Raw genomic sequence first — 12,350 nt, forward strand, 5'->3', positions numbered from 1 at the left:
ACTACGACACTACTGCTGAAAATTTCTTCCATTACAGGTACGGCAACACAGGCAGTACCAAGATGAATGACAATCAGGTAGATGCAAGGGTAACTCAGCTTAATCAATCCAAAGTTCTAACTGGAGCGATACAACCTTGACCTTATCTACGACCACCATAACAAATAAACTCGCTTAGAGAGGCTTTATAATGTTCATTCATGGTACTTCCTTCTTATGGCACGGAAAAGGGGCACGAACACATCGGCAATCACTCTGCCACATTAACCAATTCATACTCTACTAGAGAAAGGTTGTTGTCCTCCTTCACTGTGAAGCTGGCAGGTTCTGTAGCCTCAATCCGCCCCCATTTGTCAACTGCAAGCCTCATTGATCCTTTGAACATGTCGATTTTAGCGTTGCGCAAGATCACCGTGGCATCAGGCTTCAGCAAATCAACTGCATAGAAGGAGAACTCATCATAAGCCCAGGGCAAGCACAATGTTAAACCAATTGTGAAGCAAAGGAAAAGACAAACAGGTCAAAGAAGGGTAAGCAAATCAAGAATTAATGACATTTGGCAGACAGCATGGATATGGAAATGTAGGAGCCCCAGTATGAATTGTAAACACAGAAGGTTGCTACAATGCTTGAAATGAAGCTGCCAGAGGCATATGAAAACATAACTGGCTGTCTACCAGCTATAGAGGACTAGTGAAATATGCCTTTGGTATTCTTTTAGTTTGACAGGCTTTGATGCCCCTAAAAAAACACCAAGTAAAAGAAAATATACTACTAATCAGCATTATGAATGAGCGGATAGCAACAGCAACAGCCAAAAAAAAAGAATATTTTTTTATGGTGTCCCTAAACATAACATAAATGGTGAGCTCTGATAAGAAACAATGGCTCGCACATAGGGCGAAACATAATTCACAGCAAGAAAAACAGTAAAAATAAACGTTAATTGCTAAGACATGCCATTTTCATCCATCCAGATTTAGGCAGGAAGTATCCTCATTCGGATTGAAAGTAGACACTCCAACGTAGCGGTATCTGTACATGAGATCCGATCTACATGAGTACCGTGCTGTTGTTCAGAATGACACAGCATCTGAAATCAACAAACCGCACAAAAGGCCAAAACAAGACAGGGAGAACAAGTAACGGCAGATAGGCAGTATTGACCTCTGATATGGCACACGATCCACTGCTTGTACGTTACCGTTGTACATAAAAGTAGGTTTTATTGTCTGAACTAAGTGCCGCATAATTTTGGTACAAATTATCCATCCATCATTGGAAGTAAATAAATTCACAAGACAAAGCCGTCTCAGCACTAGGTTGTGTCCTATAATCACCACGACTAAATACGATCACTTTACAAAAGAATGCATTGCATCAAATTCGAGAGGGACCAGCGCAATCAGATCGGGGCTCACGGAACCTAGCCCGCCACGCGCCACAGCAGAAACAATAGAGACGGCAAGTAGAAGTAGGCACCTTGGTCGTTGCGGGCGGTGAAGACGATGGCGCCGGTGTCATCCCCGACGAGGCACTCGGCGATGCGCGGCGCGCGGGAGGATGCGGGTGCGGGGGCGCCTGGGCGCGCGCGGCCGGGGACGGGGGTGGCGCTGACGACCTTGACGGTGAGGGTGTGGCCGTTGGTGCCGGGCCTGAGCTGGTCGACCTTGGTGAAGACGGGCTTCCGGAGCGCCGGCTTGTCGCCGCCCTGGGCCGCCGCGGTGGACATCGCCGGTGCGGGTGGTGGGGTCGAGGGTCGGATCGGGGTGCGGGGCGGAAACCCTAGTCGGGGTGCGGAGGTGTGGAGTGTTGCTGCGACTGATGGCTGGGTGAGGGATGGATGGAACAAGACGACCAGCTAGCGCAGTGTGGGTTGGGTTATTATTGTGGGCCGTCTTCGTTGGTGGGCCGGGCCTTGTTTCCCTCCATCATGGCGTAGTAGGCTTTACTGATTCAAAAAATAAATAAATGAAAAGGCTGTGCCTTTGAAGTAAGTGAGGTTGTTGACGAGTCATGATCTACGTGTATGATTGATCCATGTATGGTTCAATAACAACAGGGGTTGAAAAGATGCAGAGCGCATATTATTCATCCAATCCAATTATTAATGCACTCCGCAGCCATTCATCAGTCACGAATACATAACATATAGGAGATCCATCCAAATCCAATACAACCGGTACTTAGCCGCTGTAGGGGACGGCGATCCTGTCCGGTCCGGACTTCATGTCCTCCCAGAGCAGATCCGACAGCGCCATCATCAGCTGCCCAACCTCGCCGTCCCCGATGGGGTTGCCGTCCCACTCCACGACGGGCAGCACGGGCAGGCCGCTGCCGACGAATGCCATCTCGACGCTGCGCCTGGCGTCCTCTGCGGTGATGTTCCTGGTGGCGACCGCCGTGAGCAGGCCTGCGTCGACGAGCTTGGGCGCGAGCGCCAGGAGGCGCTTGGCCGTGCACCCGCTGAGGATCTTGTCGAAGGCCGGGAGCACGAGCTCGCGGTCCGGGGTGATGAAGGCGACGTTCACCATGGGCCCCTCGGCGACGTACCCCTGGTCGTCCACCCAGACGGCGGCGAAGGCGCCGCGGTCCTCGGCGTCCATGATGGAGAGCACGTTGGGCAGGTAGTTGACGTTCTTCACGGTGGCGAAGAGCGGCGGCTTCATGGGCACTGACGTGGTGACGGCGCGCACGCCGTCGCGGCACTGGTCGTAGTCCGCGGCGATGACCACGGCGTAGAAGGCCGGCGCCGGGCAGCCGGCCGAGGAGAGCAGGAAGTCGCCGGGGCCGGCGCTGAGCCAGTAGCGGATGGAGCCCTTGCGGCATCCCGAGGCGGCGGTCATCTGGAGGAGGATGCTGCGGAGGGCGTCGCGCGGGAAGGGCGCCGTGTCGATCCTGGCCTTGGCGGCGGAGCGGAGGAAGCGGTCGAGGTGGGCGTCGAGCTCGTAGAGGCAGCCGTCGAGGAGCATGGCGGTGTCGAACACGCCGTGGCCGCGGTGGACCATGTGGTCGTCGATGGGGAGGACCATCATCGCGGGATCAAGGATGATGCCGCCCACCACGCTGGAGTACATGGCCGGGTACGTCGACCTGTTGGTGTTGCTGCTGCATTTGTCCTGCAGCTTCTGCAGGACCTGCATTTGACTGACCTTGTTAGTGCATCGCGATCGGAGGAACAGAGCTACCATTGCATTACTTAATTTCCTACTAGTAGCTACAACAACAACAGCAACAAAAAGGTAATTGCTACTTTCCTTACTAGTATGTGATGCAGATAGCACAGAAGAAAGTAATTTAATTTGTTGGGAGGGGAGGAATTGAAGAAGATATTGAGAAAAGGTGGAGGAGACTGACTGACCTCGGCGCCAGATTCGTAGACCGGGACGACGACCCCATCACTATCACCCCCTGCGCATGTGTGTGTTGTTTTGTTCAATTCGTTGTTGAAGAAAGGAGACGGAATCATGATCTATCATCCATGGGAGTCGACGAGCTTGCAATTGATGATGGATCACGTACGTACCTTGCATGAGATGGGGATGATGGATCCTCCTCGTACCTCCTGATTGCTTGAGCTCCGCGAAAATTCTGCCCGTAAAACCTCCTTTTACCTCTACAAAAACTGCTGAAATTCAGTATTGTAATCTTTTGGCTTGCCTAAAAGCCCATCGATGGAAATCAGGTGGGGATCGATGAATCGATGAGAGCAAGCACTGAGCACAGCAGCGACTGCCGCCTGCAGGGAGTGAGGAATCGATGAAAGCTTACTTATTTATATGGAGTAAGCGGCTCGCCTCGCCTCGCCGTTCTAAAAGAGAATACCAGATCCAGATGGATGGCCGGCCGGCCGAAGCGACAAGGAAGGAAGGAACCCAAGGAAAGGAGAGACGGAGCTGCAAGACAGCGTAGCCGGCCGGGCACCCACCGCTCTTTTGGCTTGCATGCCAGGCAGCATCTCATCGCCGTTTGTTTGCTTGCATCGGCCTGCGGCGTGTCCTACGTGTGTCGACAAAGACGTGTACTGCAGTTTTTAGCTTTTTTTTTTAGTTGTTGTTGGCTTTTTAGTTTTTAAAAGATGTGTTTAGCTTTCTACACTAAAAAAGCTCTTCAATTTTTCATATAAACTCAGCTTTTCTAAAACTAAGTTTCTGACTTTTCGGAAGCAGCACGAGAAATTTGCTATTTGTTTGAGCTTCTGGTTTCTCATCTCTTCTCTGCTAGTTCCACTGCCTTGCCATCTCATCTCAAAGATACCACCTTATTAGGAGTGTACGGTCAGGCATTTTCATTTCAACTGCTCCATTTCTTTCAAAATGTAGTTTGTTTTTAACTTTTCTAGATACATTAATTTTGCTATGTATCTAAATATAACTCTATATTTAGAGAGTTATATTTAGATGGATAGTAAGATCTATCTATTTAGAAAAGCTAAAACAACTTACGTTAAAATAAAGATATAAATAAATAAAGGGAGTACCATTCATCTAAACATGCAATGCAGGCACATGTATTTAATGTTTTATCATGAATACGTGGATCCAGCTGTGGCAGTGGTGGTGGAGATCGATGCATGGAATGGATTGCTGACGTTTCTGACTGCTAGTGCTAGCTGGTGCTACTACCACCATATCCTCCTCTCCACCCTCACCCCCTGACCTTGCCCTGAATAAACCTCAACACCTATCTAACGCGTGGGTTGTAGTATTATTATACTAGAAAAATAATAATAGCAATAATAACTACTCTCCTCCATCCTAAATTAATTATAGGATTTTTAGATTTTCTAGATTATGCATATGGACATAATATATATCTAGGTGTATAGTAAAACCTATGAAGAAGAAAAAAAAGTTAAAATGGACTTACGATTTGGGACAAGGGAATAGCAATGCGGCTTGTGTGAAAATAGCGTGACTTTGGATATGCTTTTTTATTATAATCTATAGAAATAATGTAAGCATATTCCTGCTTCTTGCATATAAAACGTGTGTTCGCATATCCTATATATTTGTATAAGATATAGGCATAACATTCATAAATCGTTCCACCCCATGAGAATGAGATGGGTCTCATAATAAAACATTCCACTTGTGGTTAACTAGCACCCTTGGGGTGGCCTGAACAAAACGTCCACTAATAGTCTAGACAGGAGTTTGGCCAATATATATGTTGATGGCATAGGTGGATCCAAGCGTGGACTGTAGGGGCTTGATCTTCTTCCTTCTCCACCCTCACCTCCTTTTCCTCTATTTCTTCTTCTTCCTCCTCCTTCCTTGGCTCTGATCTTCTTCCTCCTCCACCCTCACCTCTTTTTCCTCTATTTCTTCTTCTCCCTCCTCGTTCCTTCTCCCATTCCTCCACCCCTTGGTTGATGGGCTAAATATGAGCTAATTAGGGTGTATTCGGTTGAGCTTTTCAACCTACTTTGGTTTTTTAAAAAGTCAAAAGCCAACTAAAAGGGTTGTCTCACATCCAAAGCCATAGCTAAAAGTAGCTTTTGGCCAGTACAAATGTCACAACACCCTTGCCTCCTGGTTTCATGTGCTGTGGCTTCCAACTTTTTGTGAAAATTACCCATCTGCCACTGGTTATGTAGCATACCGGTTCGTTTCTTTCTCTCTTTCCTATCCGTGACCTCGCGAGCTCCTCTGTCGACGCCGTCCTATGACCTCGTCAGCGCAAGCTCCGTCGCGGCCTCGCCCTCTCCTTCCTGGCCACATAGGCGAGTCCCAGGCCACGCGTGCATAGGCTCCGTTGCCGCCACGCGGGCGCGGGCTTCGCCTTGGCCACGTGGGCGCGGTCCCTCCTCCTCTGCGAGCTGGAAGAAGAAGCAGCAGCTGTGCCCACCGCGTCGGCCGAATCCACCCACCTCCTGCCATCCCCTTTAAATTGCTTCCACCCACACCTCTCACATCCATATCTTCGTCCTCCACCACTGCTAGCCACCGCCATGGCTCGGGCAGCAGGGAATTGAAGATCCCGTGGCTGCCATTGCTGCCCACCGTCGACCTCCGCCCCACTGCTGAACTCCTTCCTTCGGCCAACTCTTGCTCCAGTTTCCTTCGGGCCCTCTTCTCCTCCGGGAGCAAACAGAAGCAGCAGGGACGCTGCCCTCTTCTCCACTCGATCCAGCGGTGACGCAAGTGCTAGCTGCCAGCACTTCCTCCCCTGCGCCAGGTCAGGGTGGCAACGGGGATGACAACTTCGAAAACGAATCGAGGACTACAGTGCTGCTGATGAATCGTGGACGAGCACCGAGGATTCAGGGGCGGAGCCGTGGAGGAGCGAGCGCTCCGTGGTAGAGATGTAGAGTGGAGGGGCAAAAAGTGTAGCGCACGCACAGCGGTGCCTCGGGGTCGTGGCGTCGCGCTCTTCAGATGCTCTGCAATGCGTCACCGACGGCGCGATGCACCATCCCAATCTCCCGATGCAGCGATAGTTCCCACCTACAAGCATAAATTACCAAATCTATAGTTTCACAATTATTTCAACCAAACGACTTTCAACTTTTTCAATAGCTTTTCCATAGCTCACAGCCCACAACAACTTTTTTCACAGCTCACCGCCCAACCAAACACACCCTTAGTCTAGCATACTCTAACCACCATCCAATTAGTCTCCTTATATGTGTAATTAGCTTAGCAATTAGCTATATTTAATCCTATTTAGCATAAAAATTGGCTAAAGCTTAGCCCCAAGATCCAAATAAGAACCCCATAGATAGAAAGAGCACATATCAAGTACATCTCGTATCCGGTAATGCGTGCGAAGAAGGTGGCGTAGAATCCGGCAATGGTCAAGATCCCCATGGCCTGAGATGCACAAGCAGCGGCCCACAGAGCTGACAGAACATGGCCGTGATCTCGGACAAGAGCATGAGCGTCCCGGAAGTGAAGTGAGCCAGGCCGTAGGCCCACGTGTCAGGGATACCCTTATGCACACGAGGCTTGGGCCTTATTGGGCACCCAGCCAGCCCAGACAGAAGAGAGAGAGAGGCGCTAGATCCATCCGACGAAATCCCCTCCGATCTGCCGCACCGGAGGAGGAGCGCCGCCGGTTTGCTCCGGCGATGGATCGCGACGGCCGCCCGGGTTGGCTGCCGTCGCTGGGCTTCGCCTTCCTCAGCTTCAACTGTGGGATGGCCGTCTACCGTTCCTGGGACGACCCCTCATCCGTCGCCTTCGTCGTCGTCGCCTACGTCGCGCTCATCCTCCTCTTCCGCTGCCTCCACCTGCTCGAGCGCGCCGGCCCAGGCCACAGGGGCGGACAAGGCATCAAGCTCGCCGTCTGGGGACTCTCCACGCTCCTCACGCTCATGTTCTCATCCAAGGTCGCCGACATCATGCCGCTCTGGGCGCAGCTGCTCGTCTGGGCCATGGGGATCTTCACCATCGTCGCGGGCTTCTACGCCTTCTTCCTCGCACGCCCGGACGCACCTTGATCTCCTCGATTCCTCCTCGACCCACCACCACCGAATGGTACGCTCTATTTATAAAGAGATATCCATTTACCATGTTACTCCTCAGCAAAAAACTTCACTTTGTTAGTTCTATCTATCTGTTCACCAACGACTTGACTCTGATCTGTTCAGACAAGGATGATTTGAACATGCTCGCTTGACTTGGACCAAAGACTTGTGTTCTTGTTTGCTATCTCTTTGGCATGATTCACTCCACTAGATCCCCAAGCAACCAGCATTGACCGGTTACAAACAATTATTAGGAATTGTTGACTGACCTGATCGCGTTGGGTCCCAGCTGCAACAGGGGAATCTTTTGGATGAACAACAACACCTTATCAACCCTTGCATGCCCATTTTATATCAGGCACTTGCGATGACTTCAACTATCTAAATGTTTTGATTATATGATGTGAAGCAGCGCGGGCATCTTGATTTGCTTGCTCTTACGGGTTATTTTCTTGTAGCTAATGGCACACTATCTCTAGATTAGTAAGTGTTATTCTAAAAGCAAACGATGTTTGCAACCAAAATTTGGGATGCAAAGACTTAATTTTGTGCAACTGTTTGCTATCTCTTGGCATGATTGACTAGACTAGATTTGCATACACCAAGTATGGACTGGTCCAAAGAGTTGTTAGGTTGGGGGTTTATTGCCTTTCTTGACTGTTGGGGGGGGGGGGCATCTTTGGAATGAACAAGAACTACTAAATGGAAGTACCATTACAACCCTTGCATGTGAAATTTCCAGGTCATTTCTCGTAGCTTTTAGTTTGGGATTTCTCAATGGTAATCAAAAGGAGCTTGTACAGCAACAGGCCTGAGACAGTCACAGTAAACTCACATGGTGGGGAAACATACTGGAGGGTATAATGAACAAGAAACCATACCAATAGGAGTTTAATAGTTTTTAGTTCCTTTGCTGTGGTATATCTGCTTTCTCCAACAAAGGAAATACATCCATTGACATGCTGTAGATTTTAGTTCTTTTATTAGTATTGACTGGCCCCAGCAATTATTAGGCTGGGGATTTTAGAATCATTGACTGACTTGTTGGGTCCCAAGAGGGGAATGTTTTGGATGAACAACAACTGAATCAGCCCTTGCAGATAAGTTTTAGGACTGAAGGAACTTGTGTTGGCATTCTGTAGAGTAAGATGAAGAATGAGGGAGTCTGAAAATACTCAAAGGTGGGAGATATAGATAGAAAAGAGACACAAGGCTTATAATTTTGTGTCACATATGTTCTAATGTGAAATCCTGAAAAAAAGAGAGAAGAAAAACCAAGTTCGCAAATTCCAAATTTAAATATATTCATTCCATGCCCTTTGGAGAATGTGTTTGGCAAAGTTGTGAAAGGATTTCTGGATACCAAGTGCTGTCTTAAGATATAGTATGTTTCTAGATCAACTATCTAGTTGTTCGGGTCATAGGACGAGAAAGTGCCGACATCTTGATTTGCTTGCTCTTATGGGTTATTTTCTTTTGACTACTGACACAACATTTCTAGTTCAAGTGTTGCTCTGAAAGCAAACAATATTTGCTTACCAGAATTTGGGATGCAAAGACTTAATTGTTCTTCTCTTGTTTGCTATCTTTTGCATGATTGGCTACACTAGGTCTGCATACAACCAGTATTGACTGGTCCAAAGGGTTAATAGATCTGTTCAGAATTCATAATGATTACCTTTATCAGCTGGCTTGACTTAGACCACTGACCTGATTGGGAGCGAGAGGGGGAGGGGGAGAGGGAGGAATAACAGCAACTTAATCAACACTTGCATATAGGTTTTCTCAGTGGTAAGCAGAAGGAGCCAGTACTGTACCAAGTCTGAGACAGTCTTGTAAAATCACATGGTGGGAATAGTGGAAGGTATAAGCCACAAGAAACCAAAATGAGGGGAATTGGATAGTTCTTAGTTCCTTTGCGGTGGTATATCTGCTTTCTCCAACAAAGCAAAATATTGAAAGGTGGAACCTGTGTTAACATGCAAAATACTGTTGATAGCTAGCCCACCTGATTTGAGGCGCTAGATGGAACCTGTATTAACATGCTGTAGAGTAAGGTAAATAATGGGGAGTGAGAAAATACTGAAAGATAGATGATGTAGAGAGAATAAAGGACACACCAGGCTTATAATCACATGGGTGGGGGAGAAACGAACTCCCAAAGCGCAATATCGATCAGCTTTGGCAAAAAAAAAAGAGAAAAGAATAAAAGAAGGAACTGCCTTCCCTTGTTTCTGTTTGGAACGCACAACTTTTTCCAGTGAAGTTCTGGAGACATCATCAGGACAGGTTGTTACCCTTTTCAACACAACGTTGACCATATATACTGCACAACTGATGAGAAATTTGAATGAGACGAACATGTAGTACCTGGACGTATTTTTTGTGGCAAGAAAAGTGAAAAAATACCTCAAACTCTTTAACTAAATGCATCTTTGCTGTTTGTTGTTGCCTTGTTGCAGGATACTTTATCAGCTTGAGCTTCCATTTACGTGGCCTATGTCGTTGCAGCATCTGGGAGGAGCCCGGAAAGATAGTAAGTCGGATGAACATACTGGCAGTAGCTTTGAATAAATGAAACTCCGATGTTTGAGAACATTAGTTTGTTATAATACCCTGGAGAGCTTGTTTTTGTGTTGAAAGGTTTGACATTAGAAAGAGATTTGCTTCTTTGAGCACCTCAGACAATGGGTTTTGGAGGTGGCAGATCCTCCGCTTTTCCCGAAAGTTGTGTCTGCTTGAACGAAGTGCTACATGTAACATGTTTGCAAGAGCCGGCTCGCACCAAGCACAAGGCCACAACTGAGGGCTTCTTTGTTGGTAATGGAATGGAATGTAATTTATGAAAAGTTGTTCGAAGTCTTCCTTGAGCTATGTTCGGATCATGTATGAAACAAATTTGCAAGAATTTCAACTTTTGTCCAATCGGTTTAGTTTGGTTGTACAGGCAGGATCTTCTACTTTAATTTTGTCCTGCAAGGGACAAGACGCCCCGGTCGATCTGACGCATGGAGAGCCATTATGGGGTTCCTAGAGCTAAAGTTTAATCCATATCACATCGAATATTTGGAGGCTAATTAACATCGAATATTTGAAGGCTAATTAGGAGGACTAAATATGAGTTAATAAACTAATTACACAGATGGAGGCTAAACGGCGAGACGAATCTATTAAACCTAATTAATCCATCATTAGCAAATGGTTACGGTAGCAACACATTATCAAATCAGGAACTAATTAGGCTTAAAAAATTCGTCTTGCCGTTTAGGCTCCATCTGTGCAATGGAATTTGTAAATAGTCTATATTTAATACTCCTAATTAGTATCTAAATATTCGATGTGACAAGGACTAAAATTTGGCCTGGGGATCCAAACACCCCCAATGTAAATATAATGCATGCATTCAGATGTTAGCGTGCACCGTGCATGTCCATCCTCGTCAAAAAAGGAAACGTGTTGCAGCTAACCAGCGGTCGCTGTTAGAAAACTCAACATTCATTTCGTTACGACGTGCACCGTGCATGTCCATCCTCGTCAAAAAAGGAAACGTGTTGCAGCTAACCAGCGGTCGCTGTTAGAAAACTCAACATTCGTTCGTTACGAGGTTCAGTGCCGGTTGCGTTTTGACTCGGTACTAATGCTTACATTAGTACCGGGTCTAACGGCTAGTCTTCGAGGAGCCCCTCATGACCCCCTTTAGTACCGGGTGGAGGCTTCACCTGGTACTAAAGGTCACAAATTAGTACCGGTTGAAGCTTCCAACCTGTACTAATATAGCTGAGGGCCTTTAGTACCGGGTGGAGGCTTCACCCGGTACTAAATCGCAACCTCCCCTCACGCGTCAGCCTCCCTTCTCTCTCTCACCCCACGCTCACTCCCCTCCCGCCACTTATCCGCTCGTCCCCTCATCCTCTCACCCGCGCCTCTTTTCTTCTCCCCACCGAATCCCCCCTCTCCCCAGCTGAATCCCCTCCCTCTCCTCCACACGGATCCCGTTGCCGCTCCTCCCGTCGCCGCCCCTCTCCTCCCTCTCCGCTCGCCCCTCACCTCTTACATGTGGCGAGGAGCAGCGGAGGCAAGAAGGGAGGACGTGGCGAGGTGGCGGAGCATCGACACGGCATGACGGAGCAAGGAACGGTAGCGGGGCAAGGAGCAGCGGAGCTCCGGCGGAAGGGCGTGCAGCGGAGCATCGGTAGGGCGTGGCAGAGTAAGGAGAGCGTGAATCATGGAGTAGCGACCACCTTTCCCTCAGATCCGGTGGTGGCGGTAACCGGCGGGCTGAGGAGTGGCGGCGGTGGCTGAGTAGCGTAAGTACGCCGCCTCCCTTCCTCCCCCCCTCTCTCTTCGGTGCGGGGCTCAGGGGCTGTGCCGCCGGGGCTTCGACGCTCGGGCGGACGGGGGCAGGGTGAGGCTGGGGCTCCGGCGCTTTGGCGGACGGCAGCGGGGTGCGACCGAGGCTTCGGTCAGCAGATTTCCTTTTTATTATTTTTTAATACCCCTTATTATTTGACCTGATACTAAAGAAGATAGTAATACCAATTGCACAGCCCGTGCTAAGGAGGGTTTGGATCAGTATTAAGGCGCATCCCAGCAGTGAGGGGTGCTGTGTCCACGGCACGCATAATCATCATACCATTGCAGCCATCCATGTGGTTTTCTATCGAGATGGAGGTGCTGCAGCTGAGGCTTACATATTGTTTGGTGAACCCAATGCAAATAAAGAAAGATCGATGGACATGCTGGTGTTGAGCAATAGTAGTGCTACGACTCGGATCCTGGTGATCGGTGGTACGGGGATCATCGGGCAGCACCTCGTGGCGGCGAGCCTCAACGCCGCGCACCCGACGGCCGTGCTCGTCCGGCCGGCCACCGTCGCCGC

General features: G+C 48.7%; 3 protein-coding genes across 5 annotated transcripts; 1 reads left to right on the forward strand and 2 right to left on the reverse strand.

Annotated features, from left to right (window-relative positions):
- Nucleotides 1-67: 67 nt before the first annotated feature.
- LOC101781223 (uncharacterized protein At4g28440) lies at nucleotides 68-1,844 on the reverse strand. The gene is made up of 2 exons (XM_022826791.1): nucleotides 1,483-1,844; nucleotides 68-438 (listed from the first exon to the last, which is right to left on the reverse strand). The coding sequence occupies exons 1-2, from the start codon at nucleotides 1,730-1,732 to the stop codon at nucleotides 251-253; spliced, it is 438 nt and encodes a 145-aa protein (XP_022682526.1). The 5' UTR covers nucleotides 1,733-1,844; the 3' UTR covers nucleotides 68-250.
- A 162-nt stretch (nucleotides 1,845-2,006) lies between these two features.
- LOC101781615 (D-amino-acid transaminase, chloroplastic) lies at nucleotides 2,007-4,024 on the reverse strand. 3 transcript variants are annotated; one of them, XM_004967295.4, is made up of 4 exons: nucleotides 3,772-4,024; nucleotides 3,527-3,616; nucleotides 3,362-3,411; nucleotides 2,007-3,137 (listed from the first exon to the last, which is right to left on the reverse strand). In XM_004967295.4, the coding sequence occupies exons 2-4, from the start codon at nucleotides 3,531-3,533 to the stop codon at nucleotides 2,187-2,189; spliced, it is 1,008 nt and encodes a 335-aa protein (XP_004967352.1). In that variant the 5' UTR covers nucleotides 3,534-3,616; nucleotides 3,772-4,024; the 3' UTR covers nucleotides 2,007-2,186. The 3 variants fall into 3 exon arrangements, with proteins under 3 accessions (XP_004967352.1, XP_004967351.1, XP_014660812.1); XM_004967294.4 differs by having other exon boundaries at nucleotides 3,527-3,625; nucleotides 3,772-4,023; XM_014805326.1 differs by lacking the exon at nucleotides 3,772-4,024 and having other exon boundaries at nucleotides 3,527-3,765.
- Nucleotides 4,025-6,534: 2,510 nt separating this feature from the next.
- LOC101783380 lies at nucleotides 6,535-10,404 on the forward strand. The gene is made up of 2 exons (XM_004967296.4): nucleotides 6,535-7,481; nucleotides 9,934-10,404. Exon 1 carries the CDS (start codon nucleotides 6,821-6,823, stop codon nucleotides 7,442-7,444), a length of 624 nt encoding a protein of 207 aa, XP_004967353.1. The 5' UTR covers nucleotides 6,535-6,820; the 3' UTR covers nucleotides 7,445-7,481; nucleotides 9,934-10,404.
- Nucleotides 10,405-12,350: the final 1,946 nt, after the last annotated feature.

Source organism: Setaria italica, chromosome V (assembly GCF_000263155.2).
Source record: "Setaria italica strain Yugu1 chromosome V, Setaria_italica_v2.0, whole genome shotgun sequence".
NCBI classification, from domain to species: Eukaryota; Viridiplantae; Streptophyta; class Magnoliopsida; order Poales; family Poaceae; genus Setaria; species Setaria italica.

Excerpts from the sequence above, each read along its gene's own strand:
- LOC101783380 (XM_004967296.4), top strand. The coding sequence starts at position 6,821 with ATGCACAAGCAGCGGCCCACAGAGCTGACAGAACATGGCCGTGATCTC.
- LOC101781223 (XM_022826791.1), bottom strand. The coding sequence starts at position 1,732 with ATGTCCACCGCGGCGGCCCAGGGCGGCGACAAGCCGGCGCTCCGGAAG. Across the intron at positions 439-1,482 it reads CACCGCCCGCAACGACCAAG|TTGATTTGCTGAAGCCTGAT; the intron begins GTGCCTACTTCT and ends CCTTCTATGCAG.
- LOC101781615 (XM_004967295.4), bottom strand. Across the intron at positions 3,138-3,361 it reads TCTACGAATCTGGCGCCGAG|GTCCTGCAGAAGCTGCAGGA; the intron begins GTCAGTCAGTCT and ends AGTCAAATGCAG.